The sequence below is a fragment of the Octopus bimaculoides genome, chromosome 4, assembly GCF_046866305.1.
Source record: "Octopus bimaculoides isolate indiv1 chromosome 4, ASM4686630v1, whole genome shotgun sequence".
NCBI lineage: Eukaryota > Metazoa > Mollusca > Cephalopoda > Octopoda > Octopodidae > Octopus > Octopus bimaculoides.
Window position 1 is genome coordinate 142274033 of NC_142931.1, and position 26104 is coordinate 142300136.

Below are 26104 nucleotides of genomic sequence, written 5' to 3' on the forward strand. Positions count from 1 at the left end.
AGGGCTTTGGTTGGCCTGAGGCTGTAGTAGAAGACACTCGTCCAAGGTGCCATGCATTGGGACTGAACTCACAACCGTGTAGTTTAGAAGCAAGCTTCTTACCACACAGCCATACTTGCACCTATGATTATTTTTATTCTTAGATTTTATGGGTCTGCAATTAAGAAGTTTGCTTCTCAACCATGTGGTCATGGGTTCTGCAGCTCGGGCAAGTGTCTTCTACTATAGCCCTAGGCAGACCTATGCGTGGTGAGTGAATTTAATAGAAGGAAACTGTAGAAGCTTGTTTGTGTTTCTCATTGCCGCTTGGCAACCATTGTTAGTTTGTTTTTGTTCTCATAACTTAGTGGGTTGGCAAGAAAGATCAATAAAATAAGTCCTAGACTTACAAAAAGAAAAAATACTGGGGTGAGGTGGGGCAATTTGTTGAACTAAAACCTTCATGGCAGTGCTCCAGCATGGCAGTGCTCCAGCATGGCTGCATTCTTGTGACTGAAGCTAGTAGTGTGTGTATAATGGGATAATTCTTATGAGGTCAGCAAACAAAAGAAAAAACTATATATAGGAGTGGCTATGTGGCAAGTAGCTTGCTTACTAACCACATGGTTCTGGGTTCAATTCCACTGCGTGGTAACTTGGGCAAGTGTCTGCTATAGCCTCGGGCTGACCAGGACCTTGTGAGTGGATTTGGTGGATGGAAACTGAAAGAAGCCCATCGTATATATATATATATATATAATATATATGTATATGTTTGTGTGTCTGTGTTTGTCCCCCCACCATCACTTGACAACCGATGTTGGTGTGTTTACATCCCCGTAACTTAGCAGTTCGGCAAAAGACACCGATAGAATAAGTACTAGGCTTACAAAGAATAAGACCTGGAGTCGATTTGTTTGACTAAAGGCGGTGCTCCAGCATGGCCGCAGTCAAATGACTGAAACAAATAAAAGAATAAAAGAATATATACAAATATTCCATATTTTTCATGTATTTTATACTATTTTGTTATTGGTTTGTTTTATTTTTTCCGCCAAAAGTATACAAACTTATATCTTCCCCGACCCTTCATAAAAAAAAGAATGAAATAAAAATCAATAAAATAAGCAAAACAAAAGATTATTCCGAGGAACAGTGAGTCTCCTAGCATATATAGCTATAAATAGCAGCATGCAAATATTGCACTAAAAGCCCATTGGATAGTAAAAAGTTAAAGGCTGCCTGTCAAAAGAAAAATTATGAGAAAAAACCCCGCTCTGCATTTATGATAATTACCCAAAAGATCAAACTTCTTTAGCAACCATAAGCTTATGATATTCATAACAGTATTTATGCCATCGGACCATAGAAATGAATATTATTCCGTCAGTCAGTCAGTCATAAGCCTTTTTTGTGTGTGTTCCAACTCCCCTCAATCCTGGCCAACAGTGCAACCTGCCTGCTAATACCATTGTCATGGTTCACATTATGTTCATATGATGGGCGGGAATTCATATGTATTGTCTGTGTAATGGTGTGGGTGGGTGTTTGTAATGGGTCTGGGTAGTGTGCTTGGTCTGCGGAGAGGGTGTGTGTGTGTGTGTGTGTGTGTGTGTGTGTTATACGAGAAAGTAAGTAGTTTTTTTTTTCTTTTCGTCCTTGTTCACTATCCTTGTGTGGAGGGAGTGATGACATAGATCTTTTATCTTTTACTTGTTTTGGTCATTGGACTGTGGCCATACTGGGGCAGCACCTTAATGGTTTTAGTTGAATAAATTGATCCCAGTACTTATTTAAAACAAAAAATTTTTTTCTAAGCCTGGTACTTATTCTATTGGTCGGTCTACTTTTGCCAAACTACCAAGGGGATGTAAACAAACTAGCACCTGTTAAGTAGTTGTGGGGGCAAATGCAAACACATACATATATATAGATGTTTAAGAATCTGTAAGTTGGAAAAATATGCATCCATTATGGCCGATCTTACTAATCGGTTTCGCACAGGGTATTAAGCCAAATGTTTTATAATAACACAGTTAAGTAACACCATGTGTTTGTCAGAGCAGGCAAATATGGTAAAAAATAGGACAACAGTTCTGTGTTATTGGAGATGAAAAAAAAAAGACATCTATTTGTGAGTGCTGTGGAAAAACATGAACTGAATAGGGGTTATATCAAGAATTATGTCCCTTGACCCCAAAGGTCTCCAAGATACTGTATATGAGAGTTTTCTGAAAATGTGTGTAGGAGTTATGGATTGGTATTTATAGCATCTCAAATACTTATGTCAGGGACATAACACTTGGTTTAACCCCTCTTTAGTTTGTTTTCTCTTTTCTCACAGCACCTACAGACCAGATACGTTTTTTTTCACTTCCAGTATCGGAGCAGTTTCCATATCTTTTTTCCATACCTGCTAGCTCTGATGAGCATGTGGCATACTTAATTGTGCTGTTATCTAACATCTGGTTTAATACCCGGTGCGAAAGTGATTGGTAAGATAGGCTGTAATGGATAATTAATACTGTGCATTTTGATTGATTAATTAATTAATTAATATATACATATATAAACTATAGGCTTTCAATTTGCTCAATCAAATCCATTCATAAAGCTTTGGTTGAGCCAGCGTTTGTGGAAGACCTTTGTCCAAGGTACCATGCAGTAGGACTGAACTGGGAACCATGTGGTTGAGAACTGACTTTCTCACCACACAGGCATGCCTGTGCTTACAGTTACACTGTATATAGTGAGGATAGATGGATTAAATATATATACATATTGACCTGGTAGTTGATTATAATTTGCAAAATATATTTTCTCATCAATAAAAACTTTAAAAAAGAACCTGTTTTATCCTCAGCTGTTACCGCTTTCATTATCTACCTTTTAGTTTCTCTCTTGACAGTATGAATGTACAGGTGTGTGTGTGTGTGTGTGTGTTGATGTACCTGTAACTAGTTATAGCAAAATGTTTTTAGAGCATGAAAGAGACCTCTATCCTTATCACAGGTGTTTGGCACCAAAATAACACTGTCAAATGAATTAGTGATAAAGGAATCGTAGAACATAAGGGAAAAGAGGTTTGGTTCAGAGACCCCCAAGTTGTCTCCAGTTTATCCAGATTACACCTCCAAAGAGCTTTTAGATACACATGATTTGGTTTCATGTTTGGAAAAATATTTCAAGTAAAATTTACTAACATATGATCAGTAAATAAAAAAAAAACCCCCTGAAAATAATAAGTAGAATCTTTTATAGTTGACACGTGTTATCTGTGGTATGGTGGTGGGGGCACAATTCCCTACCTTCTGGGTTCTCTTACAGTGTTGATCCTTTCCAGCTGGGATCTATCTGTAGGAACCCTACCCACCTGACCTCTGGCCAAAACCTAACAACAGATTCCCTCAACTCGTGTTGCCATACATGTCTATCCCATACGACAGCCCCAAGGTGAAAGAGGTCCATGCTGGTCATGCTTCCACTCACATGACCTTCCTCACTCCTCTTCTTCCAGCAAGGCCCCTCAGCTGACCCTATACTTCTGGCCCTTTTCAGCCCCACAGTATCATAGTTTGTGATGAATGCAACACAGTTCACACTTGATTGTAGCATGTTATTCTGGACCAGTGATGAATGAATCTGTGATAAACGAGGATAGATGCTTTTAATTCAACTCATAACTGATTCTTCATCAATGTCAGACATGCTTAGCGGTATTTCGTCTGCCATTACGTTCTGAGTTCAAATTCCGCCGAGGTCGACTTTGCCTTTCATCCTTTTGGGGTCAATAAATTAAGTACCAGTTATGCATTGGGGTAGATGTAATCGACTTAATCCCCTCGTTTGTCCCCTCTATGTTTAGCCCCTTGTGGGCAATAAAGAAATAAGACATGTAGAGACAGTTGACTTTTTGCATGAATTGAATTTAGAAGAATGAGGTTTGCAATTTAGCACCCTAAAATATCTAATCAGCCCTTTATTAGCATCTGTGCCAAACTTGATAGAAAATAATTCCTTACAATTTCCCATCTCATCTCATCTCTCAGTTGATCCAATAAGATTTATTAATAGAACACAAAGAAGATAACAACACGATATGTAAGCAAACATGTTTGTTTTTGAAGTGCTGAAATGTATTGTAGTACAAGTAGAAAGATATATTTTTTTCCAATGCTTAAGTACTGATAGGAGATCATATATCAGATGTACATCCTATATATGCTGTTCTGTCAGTATTTACAAAGAAGATACATTTTGATGACACGTTCATAATACTGGAGCTGTGACCTCTCAGTGTGGTGAAATAGTGGAGAGACTCCCTGATCTTCAAGCTATGCACCCTGTTAAGTAACAGTCCTCCAAAGACCCTTCAGAGGAACCTCATTTTGGCCAGTTGCATTTGCGATCGTACTTTGTCATTACTCAACATTCATGAGTATTGGTGTGGTTAGGCAGGGAAACTAAACTGAAGATAGCAAGTTTGGTTTTGCTTTGTTTTTTTTTTAATAACCTCTTCCCTTCTGACGATTGAATTCTGGAGCTGCTGGTGCATCATTATGCTGGCGCCTGCATTTTCAGCATCCAGTTGATTAACCAACATATCACTAATTTGTTTATTTGGTAAACCTGATGAGTTGAGAGTTGAATAATATATATAATTTTATGGACATTGTAGGCATAGGAGTGGCTGTCTGGTAAGTAGCTTGCTTACGAACCACATGGTTCTGGGTTCAGTCCCACTGCGTGGCACCTTGGGCAAGTGTCTTCTACTATAGTCTTGGGCCGACCAAAGCCTTCTGAGTGGATTTGGCAGACGGAAACTGAAAGAAGCCCGTCGTATATATGTGTATATCTATATATATGTGTTTGTGTGTCTGTGTTTGTCCCTCCAACATCGCTTGACAACCGATGCTGGTGTGTTTACGTCCCCCGCAACTTAGCGGTTCGGCAAAAGAGACTGAGAATAAGTACTAGGCTTACATAGAATAAGTCCTTGGGTCGATTTGCTCGACTAAATGCAGTGCTCCAGCATGGCCACAATCAAATGACTGAAACAAGTAAAAGAGTATTGTGCATACTGCATACCCGAGTGTATCAAGGTTTAGTCACAATAAAGACTCTTTAATGAAACAATTGTAGCAATACAAGAGAACTCATTCATCTGTTTTTATTAAATAAACTCATCCTGTACTGTACTTCTGCAGCATATTGATGACACTACAACAAAAACCTTCCTGAATTAGGGCAAGTTCTCTAGCTGCTTTGCCACTCTTGTCCAACCAGCTCATGATATTGTCCCGCCATTACATTCATTGCCTGCTTTTTGATCTATTATACTCTACTCTTCTTTCCATGATAATGTTTTCCAGACGCCTGCTTCTTTGAAGATGGCCAAAATAGATGAACCTTTTTTGTTTTTCACATATGTAATGAGCTTTCCTAGTTTCTGTCTGCATAATAATAATACACCCTTAATGGACTTTGGTGGAGGCGCAATGGCCCAGTGGTTAGGGCAGCGGACTCGCGGTCATAGGATTGCGGTTTCAATTCCCAGACCGGGCGTTGGGAGTGTTTATTGAGTGAAAACACCTAAAGCTCCACGAGGCTCCGGCAGGGGATGGTGGCGAACCCTGCTGTACTCTTTTACCACAACTTTCTCTCACACTTACTTCCTGTTTCTGTTGTGCCTGTAATTCAAAGGGTCAGCCTTGTCACACTGTGTCACGCTGAATATCCCCGAGAACTACGTGTCTGTGGAGTGCTCAGCCACTTGCACGTTAATTTCACAAGCAGGCTGTTCCATTGATCGGATCAACCGGAACCCTCGACGTCGTAAGCGACGGAGTGCCAACAACAATGTACTTTGACACGGTTTCTGTCTACTAAATTTATTTACAAGACATTGGTTTGCCCTGTGCTATAGTAAACAAAGAAAGACTTGCTCAAGGAGCCACACAGTAGGACTAAACTGAAAGCCCATATGGCTGCAGAATGAGCTTCGTAACCACACAGCTATGTCTGGTTATGCTTTAAGTTTATGCTAATGGAAAGGTCATTTTATTTTGTCTTTAAACTAAGCAATTTCAGCAATGAAAAAAATCTAAACTATTTGTTTTATTCATTGGATTGAGAGAAAAGGAAACTAAAAAGAATAAGAATTAGTAAATGATTTGTTTGCTAATGAAGTAATGGGAAAGAAAGAGACTGGTTTTAGTGAATATTTCTGGATTATACAAATAAATACATTTATTGTTTGTTAAAAAATGATGGAAAAAGAGAAATGAACTGTATTTACAGAATGGATATTTGGGACTGGATATATTTTTGTAGTGTACTAAGAATGAAGGAAAAGTAGGCCATGCAAATAGAATAGACTTCAGGGTCTGAGATTAAATGGAAATTTCGCACAAAAGATAGTAGGGGAAGAAACAAAATGGTAAAGATTGATTTACTGAGTTTCTTGAATGTTTCGAAATAAACACACAAACAAAATAAAACTAAACACAAAAATAACCAAAGACTTCAGTAATAATGAAAACTGTATATTTGTATTGGTGTTTTTTGTGTATATTTTTGTTTTGTAAAGAATGTTTTATAGTCGTCAGCTCCATTTTTTTTCTTCTTGTTTTTTAAATTCTATTTTGCATATCTCTGATGGCAAGGTTTCTTATGTCTAAGCTCTTGATAGTGAACGTGGAGATAACATTGGGGAAAATGAAGTTGTGGCGTTTGTTGGTTTAGTTAAACCCTTTTCTGTTCTTGCCTTCGATTTCACATCTGATTTTCATTATCAACATCTAAACATTTTCATTGATATGTAGACACACACACACACACACACACACACACATATATATATATATATATATACACACACACATATATATACACATATATATAATCAGAATAAGCAACAGGATATCAAGTAGTGATGCAATACAACCTTTTCAAGTGGCGCCATTTAATTGAACAATGCAATCATTACATCAGTTTAAATGCACAAATAAATAAATAGAATTTTAACCGGTTGGACACGTTAATGTAATTTTTCTCAAATCTTTTAACAGAGCAGGAAGTTGGAAGAAATTCATGTTGTCATTATTGTAGCTAAAAATAGACTACACTTCCAAGAATTGCATGAAGCCCACTGAGGTCATAGCTTGTAAAGGGTTGTGGTTCATTTCTAATTCATTTGTCTCTTTATCAACTACTAAATCTAAGACTAGAGGACTGTGTCTGTTTGGAATGAAGAGCAAAAGTGAGTTGACCGCTCATGGCTAGGTATGGTCATAAATATTGTCATAAGTATCCCTTTTCCCCAGGGAGGAAAGAAGACATTAGGAGTAGTCAGTTGGTAATATAGAGTAATTGTCTATAAAAGGAGGCTGGGTAGGGGAAGACTCTAAATCATGATGTTAATTACCAGTTGGTGTGTTTATGTCCTTGTAACTTAGCAGTTCCACAAAAGCGACTGATAGAATAAGTATAAGACTTAAAAAGGAAAAAGAACTGGGGCCAATTTGTTCGATTAGGGTTGACATCAGGCTGTAGAAAACCTGTCTCAACAGATTCCATCTGGCCCCGTGCAAGTATGGCAAAGTGAATGTTCAAGATGAGGAAATCTATTAGAGCTGATTGGATTAACAATAGCAGCAGTGGCAACAGTACTTTATTTCCAAAACTACAATGGAATCTATGCCTGAGCGCGCGCGTGCGTGCGTGCGCGCCTGGAATTTTGGAGATTTTGTGTGTAAAAAATTAAAAAAACTTGGAAGCCACAAATTTTCAATAAAGCATTTGAATTAAGGCAGCGAGCTGGCAGAACCGTTAGCACGTCAGGCGAAATTCTTATCAGTATTTCATCTGTCTTTATGTTCTGAGTTCAAATTCCACCGAGGTCGACTTTGCCTTGCATCCTTTCGCGGTCGATAAATTAAGTACCAGTTACGCACTGGGGGTCGATCTAATCGACTGGCCCCCACCTCAAGAATTTCAGGCCTTGTTCCTAGAGTAAAGACTAAAGCTTTTGAACTATCGTTTTATCCATTACTTGTTTCAGTCAATAGACTGTGGCCATGCTGGGGTACTTTCTTAAAGAATTTTAGTTGAATGAATCGGTTATTTTTTAAACCTGGTACTTATTCTGTTGGTCTCTTTTGTTGAACTGCTAAGTGATGGGATGTAAACACACCAACAATGGTTGTCAAGTGGTGTTGAGGGACAAACACAGCCACAGATATAAATATGATGGGATTGTTTCAGTTTCTTATTTCTTTACTGCCCACAAGGGGCTAAGCATAGAGGGGACAAACAAGGGATTAAGTTGATTACATCGACCCCAGTGCGTAACTAGTACTTAATTTATCTACCCCGAAAGAATGAAAGGCAAAGTCGACCTCGGCGGAATTTGAACTCAGAACGTAGCGGCAGACGAAACACAGCTAAGCATTTCGCCCGGCATGCTAACAATTCTGCCAACTCTCTGCCTTTGGGATTGTTTCAGTTTCTGCCTATCAAATCTACTTGCAAGGCTACAATAGAAGACCCTTAAGGTGCCGTGCAGTGGGACTGAACCTGGAACCATGTGGTTGTGAAGCAAACTTCTTACCATACAGCCACACCCATACCTATTCTCCACTTTCCGTCAGCACATTTATTAATATAAGTCTGTAACACTAATATTTTTCCTGGAGTCTCCTCGTTAGTTGGAACACTTACTGTGTTCAACGAATCTCTTTTTATACGTTGGCTATTTTGTGATCACTTAGCAGATGATGCAGTTGTGATGATGATTGAAGTGAAGTTTGTAAGGTCAAAATAGTGTGTGTGTGTGTGTGTGTGTACTTGCATCATATTCAACATTCTAATTTTAACTTTTCTTCTGGCTATTTTTTGTTATTTTGTTCTCATGTTTTTTTTCTATCTTTTTGTTTCTTTTGTATTTTATCTTATTTATTTTAATGTTGTACTTTTGCTTCCTTGCTTTATTTCTTATTTTTCTTCTCTTCTTCCCATTATCTATCTACTGATCAATGTACAACAATGCCAAAATTCCATTCTTACAGATCACATCATGTCTTTCAGTTAATTATGAATAGTATATATACACCACCAGAGAGTCTATTTATTTTGAAAATCTGCTCATAAACATCCATTGCAGGTGGAAACCATTTTCTTCAAGAATTCTCTCTAGTTTCCTTTTATATTCTATTTTGGAATTTGTATTGATCAGCAGTGTGGACCAATATTTGGAACTAACAAAATGTATAGATTCCATTGTAGTCTTGGAAATAAAGTATTGTTGCCACTGTTGTTGTTGTTGTTAATCCAATCAGCTCAAATAGATTTCATCATCTTGAACGTTCAGTTTTCCATACTTGCATGGGGCCAGATGGAATCTGTTGAGACAGGTTTTCTACAGCCTGATGTCAACCCTAATCGAACAAATTGGCCCCAGTTCTTTTTTCTTTTTAAGTCTTATGCTTATTCTATTGGTCGCTTTTGTGGAACTGCTAAGTTACAAAGACATAAACACACCAACACCGGTTGGAAACACACCTGTTGTTGGCCCAGAGCTATAATTGAAGACATTTGTCTAAGATGCCCCTCAGTGGGACTGAACCCAAGACCACATGATTGGGAAGCACCTCAAATACAAATATAGCAGACCCCTCTGACAAAATATGCCATGTTTGGTTTAATTCAGGACTACAAAACTATGTTGGACATTAATTCAAAACTGTTGTTATTTAACCCCAGGTCAACCTTGTTTGAGCAGAACTATGGCCGAAAGCCTTGGATCTGTGTTGTCTTTTATTCAAACTAAGTAAATATAGGATTTACAATATCCTGTTTCCAACTCGTACTTTTTTCCCAGCAAGGTAGTATCCCCCCCCCCCAGGAATGGACAAGTATTTCATGGAAACCTGGAAACCACACTACATTTCTTTGTATAAGGATGACAATTGCTTACACGCATCCTACAGTGTTCAGACAGATGTGCACACACACACATGCAAATGTGTGCGTGCATACACAAATGCATTAATGAACAGATGCATGTGCACAAAAGTATTTCAGTTTCTCTCTACCAAATCCAGTCTCAAGGCTTTAATTAACCCAGGGCTACAGTAAACTTTTTCCTAAGGTGGGACTGAACCTATAACCATTTGTTTGTGAAGCAAGTTTCTTAACCATACAACCTAAGCTGTTTTTTTCTTCTTTTCTTCATTTTCCATCCTGATTTTCACCTTATATAAAATATGATGTTGGTATATTTATACATTTTTCTTTTTTTTTTTCCTTCAGGAGGGCCTGGCATGAACCCCCAAATTTCTGGTAAGTTGTGTATTTTAAAATAGTTTTTACCCTTTGCTTGTTCAAAGCATTTTCATATGTTTGTTGTAAACTTCCATGCTTGTACAGTTCTATATTTAAGAGATGAGGAATTATGTACATTATTTACATTTGACGGACAGTGAAGACGCATGGCTCAGTGGTTAGTGTCGAGCTTACGGTTGTGAGTTCGATTCCCAGACCGGGTTGCGTGTTGTGTTCTTGAGCAAGACACTTTATTTCACGTTGCACCAGTTCACTCAGCTGTAGAAATGAGTTGCAACATCACTGGTGCCAAGCTGTATCGGCCTTTGCCATTCCTTTGGCTAACATTGGTGACATAGAGAGGGGAGGCCAGTATGCATGGGTGACTGTTGGTCTTCCATAAACAACCTTGCCCGAACTTGTACCTCGGAGAGTAACTTTGTAGGTGCAATCCCATGGTCAGTCATGACCGAAGGGGGTCTCCCATACATTTGATGGATATTTGTCCTCATCTTGTTGTTAACACAACGTTTCGACTGATGTACCCTCCAGCTTTCATCAGGTGTCTTGGGGAAATACCTTAGGAATGAGAACCCAGGTTCAAAATTTCTCCAAGACACCTGATGAAGGCTGAAGGGTATACCAGCTGAAACATTGTGTTAACAACAAACAAGATGAGGACAAATATCCGTCAAATGTAAATAATGTATGCTTGTTTTCAGACATTTAGTTTACCCTGTCCATTATTAAATATGTTCTGAAGAATAAAAACCTTCATTTTTGTAACTCCCAAGTTACTCTAGTGGATGAAAAAAAACAATTAAGAATGTGCATCAAACAGGATGTATGGATGCCTGGGAATTATGTCCTGTGTATTATGTGTGATAGACGGGACAGGATAAGAGTTAAGAGCTATCCATGAGAGTCTCTTGATGAATAAGCTGAGTACATTCTTCATTTCTTTTCTTTTTATTTTAATTACTTTGCAAAGTAAGTGGTAAATGCTTGAAATGAAATACCAGTTTCCAATTTAAAGTTGTATTTATTTTCAGAAGCCAAGTTGTTAATTCAGTTACATCCATGTCATCACAGTAATTCTAAACTCGGCAATTAATTTATTATGAGACCAATTTCTACCCTAAACACCACTTACATTATTTACCATTTTGATTCCATTCTCAAACATCTGAGCTGATTTTAGATTTTGTCTCCCTAAGAAAAGCTGTATAATTTTACTAGCACTGTTGGTAGTTCTAATATTACTGTATTTTGCAATCCAGTTTCACTAATGGTTGTGTGTGTGTGTGTGTCTGTTAATGTATATGTGTGTGTACTTGTATATCTAACAATTTGTTGATGTACAGGGTGGTATACAAAAATTAGTAGCCCAGGTTCCATAACATAGTTTAAATTCAGAAATAAATTTACACACATGACAAAGCACCCAGCCTTTCATTTGCAAATGCCACTGCGTTATTTTGACTGTTTGTAACTACTGCACAAAGATGGTGCATTTGTTGACTGTTTGCCATCTTATCTTCACCGCAGCCTCACCACATTAGTTGATTGTAAGATTGCAATGCATGGACATCTCTAGCCTTTTCTGCTAGATTACGTACTCAATATTGGAAGGAGTAGAGCTTGTGAAGGCGCATGGCTCAGTGGTTAGAGCATTGAGCTTACGATTGTGAGGTTGTGAGTTTGATTCCCGGACCGGGATACGTGTTGTGTTCTTGAGCAAGATACTTTATTTCACGTTGCTCCAGTTTACTCAGCTGTAGAAATGAGTTGCGACATCACTGGTGCCAAGCTGTATCGGCCTTTGCCTTGGATAACATCAGTGGCGTTGAGAGGGGAGGCTGGTATGCCTGGGTGACTGCTGGTCTTCCATAAACAACCTTGCCCGGACTTGTTCCTCGGAGGGTAACTTTCTCAGTGCAATCCCATGGTCATTCATGACTAAAGGGGGTCTTCTCCAGAGCTTGTGGAAGTGCATGTGAGGGGTTCTGTTGAACAAATGTGTCAAATTTTTGAAGTCAAGTTTCAGGGTAAAGGCTTACTAGCAAAGAGAACAATACAAAAATTGGTTCAGAAGTGGTGCGCTACATGGTTAGTGCACAACACCTCGAAACAGAGACACTACAGTTCGAATGCTGGAAGTTATTCAGGAGTTTTGCCACAGGATTACTCAAAGTCCAAAGAAATGAACACTTAAATTGGCGCTGCAGGAGGTCATGCCAACAAGTGTTAAAATGTCTAAAGGTGAAGCCATATTATTTCACATGTGTATAACAATTAAAAGTGGATGACAAGTGCAAGTGAGTAAATTACTACATATGGCCTCTGAATAACAGCTATAAGTGGTTGAAATACCATAGTGATACCTGAAAACAAAAGACTGGGTAGTTTGCTGGGTGTGCAAATTTATTTCTGTATTAGAACCCAGGCTAAGAGAGAACTGGAAGGAATACCGTTTACTACATACAGAAAAACTGCACAGCTGAAGAAATAATGTAACCAGACTTTCATACTGAAGCCCCATGAAATAAATCACTGGACATTAATGTCCAGTGATTGTTTTTTTTTTCTTTTTTTTTTTCTGTGCTTCAACTAGGAAGACAGTTTATAGCAATGGCTTTGTGGACTGCAGCCAATAATATGACAAACTATTGATGTGCCATGTGGAGACACATGGCCTAGTGGCTAAGCAGTGAACTCGCGGTCGAGGGATCATGGGCTCGAATCTCCGACCGGGTGATGTGTGTGTTTATGAGCAAAACACCTAAGCTCCACGCGACACTGGCGGAAAGTAATGACAAACTTCTGCTGACTCTTTTGCCACAACTTTCTCTCACTTTTTCCTCCTGCAAACAGTGTATTACAGTGCATTGTTGTACCATTCAAAACTTTATTAATAGTAATGATAATAATAATATTAATAATAAATTTTTCCTCTCTTTTTTTTCAGGTGGGCTACAGCCAGGCGGAATGCCCCCAAGTGGGGTTCCACCTGGCGGACTGCCCCCAGGTGGAATTCCACCTGGCGGACTACCACAAGTCGGGCCGCCACCGAGTGGGCCACCACCTGGTGGACTTCCCTCAGGTATGACCTTTTTAACATTCTTCCACCAAATGATCCTCCTAAAAATAAACTGATTCATCCAGGTTATTCCTGTTTCAAGAGACCCCTTTATTATTCAGTCCCTGTCTTTTCTAGCTTTTCTCTGTCAAATACTTATTTATCTATTAGTATTGAAACAGCTCGTTAACATATGCTTCGTCTAGTGATTTATATCTGAATCAATGAATATTCACATCCTTGAGGTTGACTTTGCCTTTCATCCTTTTGGGGTCGATAAATTAAGTACCAGTTGCATACTGGGGTCGATCTAATCGACAGGCCTCCTCCCCCAAAATTTCAGGCCTTGTGCCTAGAGTAGAAAGGAACAGTTAAGAAAATAGATAGATAATTAATAAATAATAATTTATTAAAATGTGTCAATTTTTTAATTAATAAATAATAATTTATTAATTATCTCTCTATTTTCTTATCTTATTGTAATAGATAAATATATATAAACCACGGTTTATATTATTTACTTAGCAGTTGAGTATTAACTGTAATGTTCAACATTCTTTGGATAGGTAACTAACCAGTACTTTCATAGGATTTTGCTATCCCTTAAGGTTTGTAACCTTTATTTGGACTATATATATATATATATATATATATATATATATATATGTTTAATAGTGTACAGAATAATAATAATAATAATAATAATAATAATAATAATATTAGCCAGAAGAAAAGAAGTAATCGTTCCTAAGTTTGTTTAATATACAAATATAGAAAGTCTTCAAATTTTCCAAGAGAATGCAATAAAATATAGTACTTTATAAAGAATAAAAAGTTTTGAATGGTACAACAATGCACTATAATACAAGCAATGGGCTCTGTACCTGTTGTAATTTAGTCATCCATAGTCTGATATAATATTTTGGAATAAAATTCCTTCTTCAGATATTCTTAGATGGAGTCGCTGCTATAATCAGTTTTCTAACGGCTTTTCTTTTTATTCATTCCATTTCCTTAGAAAATTTGATGACTTTCTGCTTCATTTATTTCCTTTGTCAAATGCATATTGGTAAGGAAAACTGATTTTAATGAACAAATGAATGCGTGAAGGAAACAGAATCAGGTACAGGTTATTCATGTTTTGAGAGTGGTGTCATGACAACGGCTAGTTAGATCTGGATATATAGTGTCCTGTTAGGATAGCATGAAACAATTAAATATTTAATTGAGGTTTGAATTGGATTTGCCTATGTTTGGTCCACTGCAGGACTGAAGCCTCGGCATGTTCTCTCCCAGCCACAGCTGGGTGTGGAAGCAGTTTGTGAGTTAGTGATCTTACTGGTTTGGTGAGCCTTCTCTGCTGCAATGGCTGGGGAATTGGCTTGGCAGAGAGGTGCAGTTTATGCACTCTTACTGTAGAGTACTTGTCTATGTTTAGCCCCCCTGTGGGCAATTAAGAAATAAATTACATCAACCCCAGTGCATGACTGGTACTTATTTTATCAACCCTGGAAGGATGAAAGACAAAGTTGAACTCAAAACATAAACATAAACTCAAAACATAAAGATGAACAAAATACTTATTTCTTTATTGCCCACAAGGGGCTAAACATAGAGGGGACAAACAAGGACAGACAAAGGGATTAAGTCGATTACATCGACCCCAGTGTGTAACTGGTACTTAATTTATCGATCCCGAAAGGATGAAAGGCTAAGTTGACCTCGGCGGAATTTGAACTCAACAGATGAAATACCGCTAAGCATTTCGCCCAGCGTGCTAACGATTCTGCCAGTTTGCCGCCATATTGATGACTATTAACTGTAATTATTTTGCTCTCTAGTTTGTAAAATGCAAAGTTAGATATCTAGTTGCATATTTCATGCAATGTTTGAGAATTATGTAATATGACATTTTTCTTTTATCAAAATTTCTATTTTGGTTCCATCCCAGCATTACAACCCACACAGGGTAGTATCGTTGATGTTCCAACAACACTTCCAGATTTTGTCTCACCATCACGGCCTAATGTCGGCCAGCTTGGCAGACCGATCCAGTTACGAGCAAACTTTTTCAAGATTTCATTTCCTAAATACAACATTCACCATTATGAGGTGAGCATATCACCAGACAAATGTCCACGCCGGGTAAACAGGTAAACAACCATTGCTATAATTCCCTTCATTAAATAAAAAGTAAAATTTGCTGAAACTGGTTTTCTCATCATCGTTTAATGGCCATCTTCCATGCATGCATGGGTAGGACAATTGACAAGAGACTGCTTGGTAGAAGAACTACCCTAGGCTACTGTGTCTGTTTTGGCAGGGTTTTCACAGCTGGATGCCCTTCCTAACACCAACCACTCTGCAGAGTTGATAAATAATCCTGAATCAGACTGGATGCTGGTTACAGGAAATTTTGCCATAGGAAAATTCACCATAAAAAATTTCATTTTAAATGATTTCATCATGTTTTTTTTTTTAATGTTTGATGTCGAATAAAGACTTAGCTATTTAATGCTTTTATAAAATCTTTTCTCATTCATTTTTTAAAAATTATTTATTTTTTAAAATGCTGATTTATTATGCTTTATCATTGTCCATATGGTGAATTTTCCGGACATGCTGGATGTCTTATTGGCGACATTAGTAGAAACATCAAGTGTGTAGAAACTTCAGTATTAGATTCATGTAGCTTTGTTTATCACTGATTCATTTGTCACTGATCTGGGCTAACATGGTACGCTCAATTGTGAACCATGTTACACTTATCACAAATTCATTTATGATAACACAGACCAGTGATCAGTTGGAGACCAGCTTGGAACATGCTGTTAAATGATGATAAAGGTATTGCAAGTGAGAGGTGTAAGTCTTTGACCAACTACAATCACTAAAAATAGCAGGTCAGGTGCTTGGACAGTGAGTTTTTTAGTATGACCTTTTTCTTGGTCAAGCAGAGCCTGCACCTCGTACTGCTATTCAAGTAAGGTTTACACTTTTTCAGTATCCTCTACTGATGTAATGCATAGTGTTCGCCAATGTCCATATATACATACATATGTATATATATATATATATATATATATATATCATCGTAAATATACAGGGATTAGCATTGAGTTGCTTCTCCAACATACTGAAAATTTAGAAATAGCAGTCAAAAAACTACTGATTCTAAACTACAAATTTTTCTCTAAATGGATGGCGATATTTATGGCGCACATAGAACAAAAAACCTGAGTGAAAAGCAAAAACAAACCTGCCTTTAGTTAATTGGATACGAACGTTTCGCGGTTAAGATATTAATCTATTCCGTCTCATCAGCCCAATATTCTGATAAATCTGAAAGTGTCTCTATGTGCGCCATAAATATCGCCATCCATTTAGAGAAAAATTTGTAGTTTAGAATCAGTAGTTTTTTGACTGCTATTTCTAAATTTTCAGTATGTTGGAGAAGCAACTCAATGCTAATCCCTGTATATTTACGATGATAAATGATTTTACCGATAAAGGTTTTTTTCATACTGAACTACTTGGCAAAATTGTTAATTATTAATTCTATTACTAATTGACGATTCCCTGCCCTTATTCTTGTATATATATATATATATATATATATATATATAATGCAAGAGAGTTAGGGGTTGAGGATTCAACCCACTAAGGGATAGTATCTATCCAATATACTACTGGGAGGGTACCCAATTATTGTTACACCAGTGATTTATCAAGTGCAGTAAGTGGGTGTGGGTAAAAGGGGGTTATTTTACCCTAAATTTATATAGCAATGAGAAAATGGAGGGGAATATGAGGTACTCATCAACTTGCAGACACTATATTTTGTTGATTAATCTGTTTATTTTATAACTAAATTGAAAAAAACTCAATATACAGACAATATATATATATATATATATATATATATATCTATCATTTGTGTTATAAAGTAAGTTTCACCTCTCTTGCATACTTAACAAAGAATTGAAGTTGTTGAGTCTGGTCCTGAAAGAAGTTTCTCTTTCTCCCACATATTTTTTGCATGTCTGTTCTTCAATAAGGTTCCTTTGACATCGCCTCTGTCTCACGAGGCTAATAGTAAGTTTGCCGTCTCCATATGATTGATCGTAGTAAACTTAACATTTTTCTCTTTTCGTTTTTGTGTTTTAGAGAGATTGTAGAAACCATGGTACAGGCTTACAGTGCTAAAATATTCCATGGAGAAAAACCAGTTTTTGATGGTAGAAAAAATTTATACAGTCGAATGCTTCTTCCTTTTGATAGAGAACGGGTAAGTCTTGCAACAGATATAGTTTTCTTACTAATATCATCATCATCTTCCTTTAACATCTGTTTTCCAAGCTGGTATGGATTGTATGGTCTGACCAGAGCTGGAAAGCTGTGCCAAGCTCTAGTCTGATTTGACTTGGTTTTTATGGCTGAATGCCCTTCCAAATGCCAGCTACTTTACAGTGTGTGTTGGGTGCTTTCGAAGTGACGCCTTATGAGTGCTTTTACGTGGCAATGGCACACGGCCCTTGTAGGTCAATCCTCTTCAGCAGAGGGATGGCCTTGACACTTCTGTTGTGAAGCACGGGTCTTCTTGAGCACAGTAAAGCACCAGATATCTCGGTCCTTTGTCATCCCAGCTGAAAGCTTCAGCATCCTGAGGTTGTCCTTCAGTACTTTGTCCCATGTTTTTCTGGGTCTCCCTCTTCTATGTGTTCATGCACTTTGAGAGATTGGCACTTCTTTATGGAGCTGTTGGCCTCCATCTGCATCTCATGACCAAAACCAGTGCAGTCGTAAGATTGAGTTCAATGTCCTGGACCAAGCTGCGTGTTGTGTTCTTGAGCAAGACACTTTATTTCACGTTGCTCCAGTTCACTCAGCTGTAGAAATGAGTTGCGATGTCACTGGTGCCAAGCTGTATTGTCTTTGCCTTTTCTTTGGATAATGTCAGTGGTGTGGAGGGTGGGGTGGAGGGTGGGGTGGGGGCTGGTATGTATAGGTATTAAACCAGTCAGTCTTATTAATTGTTCTATATCTTAATTCCACTGCAACGATTTCTTGTTTGTTTGTCAAATTTTTTTTTCTTTTCCAAATTTGAAATCTCTGAAATGTAATCACTAAAAGACATTGCCCACGGGCATATGGCATAGTGGTTAAAAACGCGGGCTGCTAATCCCAAGATTCTGAGTTCGATTCCAGGCAGTGGATAATAATAATAATAATAATAATATCGAAAGATACCTTAGGAATGAGAACCCAGGTTCGAAATTTCCCCGGGACACCTGAAGAAGGCTGGAGGGTATATCAGCCGAAACGTGTCAACAACAAACAAGATGAGGACAAATATCCGTCAAATGTAAATAATGCTTTTTTTTTGTTTAAACTTTTTCTTTTTGTTTTCTTCAATTAGGTTGAGCTTGAGGTGACTTTGCCAGGAGAGGGAAAGGATCGGATATTTAAAGTAGGGATTAAATGGGTAGCACAAGTTAACCTGTTTGCACTTGAAGAGGCCCTCTCAGGACGAACCCAGAAAATTCCATATGATGCTACACAAGCTTTGGATGTAGTGATGCGACACCAACCAAGTATGATGTGAGTGGAACTTATTTGATGTGAATTTCTTTGAGGCTTTAAATCAGTTCTTGACTGCGGTCCATGTGACCCTTCTGGGTCCATATAAGATTTTGTTGTTAAAGTTTGTGCAATAAATTGGTCATAATTCTATAATACTCAAAATATTTTAACAATTCTGTTATACAATTCCTTGTGATATAATAGGATTTTTTAAGCATTGAACGGCTATGAGGGTCCACCTGAGTAAAAGAGGAATCAGAGGGGTCCATAGGCAAAAATTGATTGAAAATCACTGCTTTAACCCTTTTGATACCAACCCAGCTGAAACCGCCTCTGGCTCTGTAGTACAAATGTTTTGGTTTCAAAAGTTTAGAATTAAAATCTTCCACCAAACCTTAGTCACAATTTATGTTCCTAACACTAGCTTTACTTAACACAAGATACAATAGTCTCCATCCCTGTTGCAACCATTAATGAATCGTTTGCTCTATTGCTTGTCCTTAAATGATGCATCTGATGAATCATTGAACTGAATAATTAGATACGATAAATCAGCTCTATTGATCGTCTCCTTGCTGCACTTGTTTGACCTCACTTGGGAAAAACATGAAGATAATGATGAGTTTGTTGCCTTTTTTTTTTCTTTTCCAGATATACTCCAGTGGGTCGTTCTTTTTTCAACCAACCCAGAACGAAGCACTATCCGCTTGGTGGTGGCAGAGAGGTTTGGTTTGGCTTTCATCAAAGTGTTCGCCCATCCAACTGGAAGATGATGCTAAATATTGATGGTACTTATATAGTTTGTCATCATTGCTTTCTCTGTTTTTATCATGCTAGTGCAGGTATCGCTGCATGGTTAAGAAGTTTGTTTCGGGTTCAATCCTACTGCATGGCACCTAGGGCAAGTGGCTTCTACTATAGCCCTGAATCAAGCAATGCCTTGAGAGTGGATTTGGTTGGCAGAAACGTTAGCACGCCGGGCGAAATGCTTAACGGTATTTCGTCTGCCGTTATGTTCTGAATTCAAATTCTGTCAAGGTCGACTTTGCCTTTCATCCTTTCGGAGTCGATAAATTAAGTACCAGTTACACACTGGGGTCGATGTAATCGACTTAATCCCTTTGTCTGTCCTTGTTTGTCCCCTCTATGTTTAGCCCCTTGTGGGCAATAAAGGAATAAGAAACTGAAAATGCCCATTGGGTATATATGTGTGTATCTATCTTTCTATCTCTCTTCCTCTCCTGTATGTGTGTGTGTATGTATGTATGTCATTAAGCTGTAGAAAACCATGCCAAATCAGACTGGAGTCTGGTGCAGCCTTCCAGCGTGCCAGCCCAGTCAAACTGTCCCACCCATACCGGCATGGACAACGGATATTAAACGAGGATGATGATATATATAAACGCACACTATATGCAGTATATGTTAACAAACAGGAGGTCTCTTTCCACTCATCAAAGTGGCCAAGAAGAACTGATGTCAGCAGATGGTATCCAATATTCATCAGATGTTTTGATCCTGAACTGTAACACCCTGTTGGTGGGAGGTCAGTGGAGGTGACCAAATCACTTCTCCAAATCTCCTCCTGGCTTTCAGCTTAACTCCTCTCTCTGGCACCATGACCAACGATGTATATATTGTGTGTATGTCACTGTCTCCTTGTTTTGACATCATGTGATACTTGGAAGTGTCACAGACATACAAGGCAGTGTCCTTCATTTCCAGTCTTCTGTTCAAATGGGTCTGGCCAGGGAGAAACATGACCTTGCTTGGAAACATGTCAGGGTTGCTAACAGGAAGGACATCTGGCTGTAAAAAATTTCATCTGATCCACGTAAGCATGGAAAAGCAGACATTAAATGATGATCTTGATGCTAGCACAGATTGGAGATATCTATAAAATGCCTCTTCCCCTCTTAGAAGTCTTTTTGTTTTATTCCTTGCAAGTACTTGGTGACCCTGTCAGTGCAGGTACCACTTAAAAGAACCCAGTCCACACTGTAAAGTGGTTGGTGTTTGGAAGGGCATCCAGCTGTAAAAACCTTGCCAAAACTGACCTTGCCTGTGCTTGTGCCATGTAAAAAGCACTAAGTCCACTCAGCTAAGTGGTTGGTGTTAGGAAAGGCATTCAGCTGTAAAAATCCTGCCAAAACAGTCACAGAAGTCCAGTGCAGTCTTCTGCCAGGCCAGCTTTTGTGGAATCATCCCACCCATGCCAGCATGGAAGGCGGACTTTAAACAATGATGATGATGATAGAACTACAACCTACCTCATTATATACCTGAGCTGTGATTTCACCCAAACGATGTCTTCCATGTCATAACATGATAAATAACATCCTGAAAATTAACCTCCATCAACTTCATAACCTTTTTCATACCAACTTTCCTGATTCTGGTTCATCATCATTATTGCTTTAACATTTCCATGCTTGCATGGGTCAGATGAAATTCATAGTGTTTCTATAGGTGGATGCTCATCCTGTCACCAACCCACAACCATTTCAAAGCAAGATAATATTTTTCTTAGTTCTTCAAGCATGGACAGCACAATTAGGCATGTTTACAGGGAAAATTGCAAACAAATGACACTGTATTACTGTGAATATCAAGACAGATAATAACACCTGCTCACACCATGCAGATACAAACACACACACATATGATGTGTGTATGATTGAGTGTTTGAATGTTGGTGTCTCCTTGTCTTCACATCATGTGACTGCTGTAAAATGATTACCATGGTCATCCAAGCAGTGTCATTTTTTCCTAATATTCTGAGTAAACGTGTGTGGTGATGGTGGAAGGCAATATTCCCTTACTTGGAAAGAATTATTGAGGATTGATGACTGGAAGGACATCTAGCCATAGAAAATCTGCTTCAATAAAACTCTGTCCAACTCATGCTAGCTTGAAAAAGTGGACGTTAAAGCGTTGATGATAATGATTGAATTTCTACTTCATTTCGTTAGCATGCCGGGTGAAATGCTTAGAGGTATTTCGTCTGACCCTATGTTCTGAGTTCAAATTCTGCCAAGACTTTGCCTTACATCCTTTCAGGGTTGATTAAATAAGTACCAGTTACGTACTGGGGTCGATATAATCGACTTAATCCTGTTGTCTGTCCTTGTTTGTCCCCTCTGTGTGTAGCCCCTTGTGGGCAATAAAGAAATATGAATTCCTTCTTCAATTCCATTGGGAAATTACAAAATTAAATTTCAAGATTATGTTGCTGTTTACTATTTAACTCTGTTTTTAGTGTCAGCTACAGCCTTTTACAAGGCTCAACCAGTTACCAGCTTCCTGTGTGATGTGCTGGAACTACGAAACTTATCAGAACAGAAACGACCCCTCATAGATGCTCAACGGGTCAAATTTACTAAAGAAATTAAAGGTTTGTTGTTTTTCTTTCTTTTGCTTAGAATTTTTGCTTTAAACAATTTTAATAGATTTTGGTGCAGGCGTAGCTGTGTAGCTAGTAAATTTGCCTCCCAATCACATGGTTTCTGGTTCAGTTCTGGAACCATGTGGTTGAGAAGCAGATTTCTTACCACACAGTCATGCCTGTGCCAATATTGCAGACAAATATTTAGTATTTTTTTTCAAGCTGTTATTTCATAGTATTTGTCCGTTATGTAGAAAAGACAAAAAGAAAAGAAAAACGCACACTTCATGAATGTCTTCCAGACTGTAGTTATTTTCAAAGTATAAGAAATGTCTTGCTTTGTAAAATGTTTAATTTAGTTTATCTGATGTCATGCTGACAATTTCTAAAAAGAATGAAATGACACTATATATGCCAAGTTTTAAGATCTTTGTAATGTATAAGCAAAAATCGAGGAAATAACTATGTATAATCTATACATCGTCTTTGTTCCTTGATTTGAAATTCAAACTGTGAATCTCACCCACTTTTTTTTTTCTTTTGCCTTTTTTAATGATTCAGGTCTAAAAGTTGAAATCACTCACTGCGGGCAAATGAGACGAAAGTACAGGGTTTGCAATGTGACCAGGCGACCTGCTCAAACACAGTCGTATGTTGTTTTTGCACATTTATTTCTGTCTTGTTCTTGCTTTTATCTTCTTCTCTCACCTTCACTGTTTTTGTATGTTTATACTTCAGGGTCTATACAGCTCTGTTAGATGTTTAAGAGGACATCTTTACCCTTCTCTCATCATCCGTACACATCACTTGTCCCTACCAATACAGACATGTTTCTTGCATGCTACAGCCGATTTCTCTTACACCTAGTTTTCCTATCAGTTCATCTCATTTGTGCACACTGACATTATACATCTAACAAATTGCACTTGTGTCATTCTTTCCAATCTTCCACATGTCTGCATTCACTGTCCACATTTTGTCTGCTGCTTGGACAATTCTACCAAATCATTCATTCATGATGGCATAATGGCTGATGTGCTGGAAGTGAAAGGAGATTTTATTTGGTGATGCACTGGAAGTGAGGGAACAAATGATGTTGGGTGATGAAGCAGGTGATTTCAGTGGCCTTTTCTTTGTTCAGGCAATGGCCAAGAACAGACATGTCCAATCATGGGGGGTCCTTAGTCATTGTCTTGTGGGCAGTGGGTAAGGCAGAGAGTGTCTCAGAGTTGCAGAAGTTCCATCAGCAGTTGTGTTCCTTTTCAGAGTTATTTGCCTACTCAAAGAAACCTTTTCTGTCTTTTTACACTTCAAGTTATTTTGTTGCCCTTTTTTTTTTTCTTTTGAGTGTTTCTGTTGACATTCAACATAACAACAAAAAGAAGAGGATCAAATTGCTCCCTTTATCACCTGATGCCCCTTTCTCCCTTACTTCCAGTGCATCACGTACAATGCTACATTCACCTTAGGGTAAAAATAACAAAATTTATTGCTGTTTAAAGGAGATATTAATGACACCGTAACTTAAGATTCTTTAATTTTCTCTTGCAGATTCCCTTTACAGTTGGAAAACGGTCAAACAGTAGAATGTACAGTTGCTAAATATTTTTATGAAAAATACCAAATGAAGTTATTGTAAGTATTAAAAAACAAAACATTTTTATGTCACAGATGGTGGTGGCGGTGGTGATGTTGGAATGTGTTTCTATGTTTTATGAAAGTGCACTCTGACAGTTACGATGATAAGGGTTCCAGTTGATCCGATCGACGGAACAGCTTGCTTGTGAAATTAATGTGCTAGTGGCTGAGCACTCCACAGACGCATGTACCCTTAATGTAGTTCTCAGGGAGATTCAGCGTGACACAGAGTGTGACAAGGCTGGCCCCTTTGAAATACAGGTACTACTCAATTTTGCCAACTGAGTGGACTGGAGCAATGTGAAATAAAGTGTCTTGCTCAGAGACATAACGCATCGCCAGGAATTGAACTCACGACCTTAGGATTGTGTGCTGAATATCCCAACCATTAAGCCATGCGCCTTCACGTTCTATGAAATACTTGGGAAAGGGAAGGATTTAATTTGGGTGTGGTAGTGAAAGGGTGGATGTGTGTGGTGCATGGTCATAATATACCAGGAGTAAAAACTAAACTTGGAAAATTAGGAAAAACCTCTGTTTTAATTATTTAGATTTAGTATATAAAGATTACTATAGCAATGGCATCATCATTAATTAAAGGTGTTGGGTAGTGTTGAGGATGGTGGTTTTTATACCAGGTGTTGAATAATCTTTTCCTGTCATTCTTCTGGGGTCAGTGTAATAAAGTTATCAGACTGTTTTCTTTCCTAAAATTGAGCTGTACTAAATATCCTTATAATTATGATAATCCTTATAAATTAACCCCTGAAAGCCATGTGAAATCATAGTTGTGGCTGATGCTGATGTCATGTAACCGTCACCTTATGGGAGCAAGATAGAGGATGCTGGTGGTATGTGAAAAGCACCTTTCGAGTGTTGGGCCTCACGGAGGAATGACGAATGAATGAGACCCCTGGCATTATGCTGTGTTTGAGAAGACCCATCAAGCTAAGTAAAATCGTGGTCGTGGTAGATACTGGTGTCACACAAATGGCACCTGTGCCGGTGGCACATAAAAAAGCACCCGTTACGCTCTGAGTAGTTGGCATAAGGAAGGACTTCCAGCTGTAGAAAACCGTGCCAAATCAGACTGGAGTCTGGTGCAGCCTTCCAGCGTGCCAGCCCTGGTCAAACTGTCCAACCCATGCCAGCATGGACAACGGACGTTAAATGATGATGATGTTAAAGGAAAAGGATATAGTTTGTTGCATGGCGATAGTTATAGTTTTGTGTGTGTGCATGTGTATAATCATGAAAGTTTGTATTGGGTTGTCCGGAAAGTTTGTGCCGATTTATAGTAGCTTACCTTTCGACTTATTTGCCATGAAACCACCTCAATTCTGGGAAGAGGGTATTTTCAAGTTAAAGGAAAGATGGAGACGCATTGTGCAACAAAATGGTTCATATTTGGTTGATTAAAAATGTAATGGCAAGTATTTATTGACCGTTTTCTTTCCTTTAAAAATCGGCACGAACTTTCCGGACAACCCAATATCTCTCTGATTATCAGAAGTTTGTCTTGAAAATCCATTGTTTACTTTTTTCTTCACCTTTCTTTCTTTCATGTTTCTCATTTCAGATATCCGCATTTACCTTGTCTGCAAGTTGGTCAAGAACAAAAACATACTTATTTGCCTTTAGAAGTAAGCTTTTTCCTTGTTTACTTCATCTTTTGCAGATTTCTATTTTTTTTTCTTTATATTTTTCTTTTTAATTTTTTGTTTTGTCATACCTTTTTTTTTTGTTGGTAAGCAAGCTACTTCCCACACAGCCACTCCTATGCCCATAGTAGAAGACATTTCTCTAAGGTGCCTCACAGTGGTACTGAACCTAAGAGCACATGGTTGAGAAGCAAGCTTCTTAACCACACAGCCATACCTATAACTACACACACACACATACACACACAGAATTTTCCATTTCTTGTGTTATTTCAGTGGTCCCTCCCCTTGTTACATTAGATTTAAACTTTTGTAAATTGATTTTTTTTTTTTATGTGACGCATTTTAACTTTGAATTTCTTTTTATTCTCATGGCAGGTTTGCAACATTGTTGGCGGCCAACGTTGTATAAAAAAATTAACTGAAATGCAAACATCCACCATGATCAAAGTAAGT

The 26104-nt window shown here is 38.1% G+C and overlaps 1 protein-coding gene across 2 annotated transcripts in view; it reads left to right on the top strand.

The window, feature by feature from the left end:
• Nucleotides 1–26104, top strand: part of LOC106877930 (protein argonaute-2) — a 63133-nt gene that overhangs the window by 16774 nt on the left and 20255 nt on the right. For both annotated transcript variants that reach the window (XR_016241713.1, XM_052967533.2), the window contains exons 2-12: nt 10291–10320; nt 13271–13405; nt 15333–15534; nt 17549–17669; nt 18801–18982; nt 19616–19752; nt 22224–22358; nt 22911–22998; nt 23901–23984; nt 25567–25630; nt 26027–26098. Coding sequence is in view for 1 of the 2 variants with exons in the window: in XM_052967533.2 (XP_052823493.1) it covers nt 10291–10320; nt 13271–13405; nt 15333–15534; nt 17549–17669; nt 18801–18982; nt 19616–19752; nt 22224–22358; nt 22911–22998; nt 23901–23984; nt 25567–25630; nt 26027–26098 (1250 nt within the window). In the remaining variant the exon portion in view is untranslated. The remainder of the gene's footprint in view (nt 1–10290; nt 10321–13270; nt 13406–15332; nt 15535–17548; nt 17670–18800; nt 18983–19615; nt 19753–22223; nt 22359–22910; nt 22999–23900; nt 23985–25566; nt 25631–26026; nt 26099–26104) is intronic.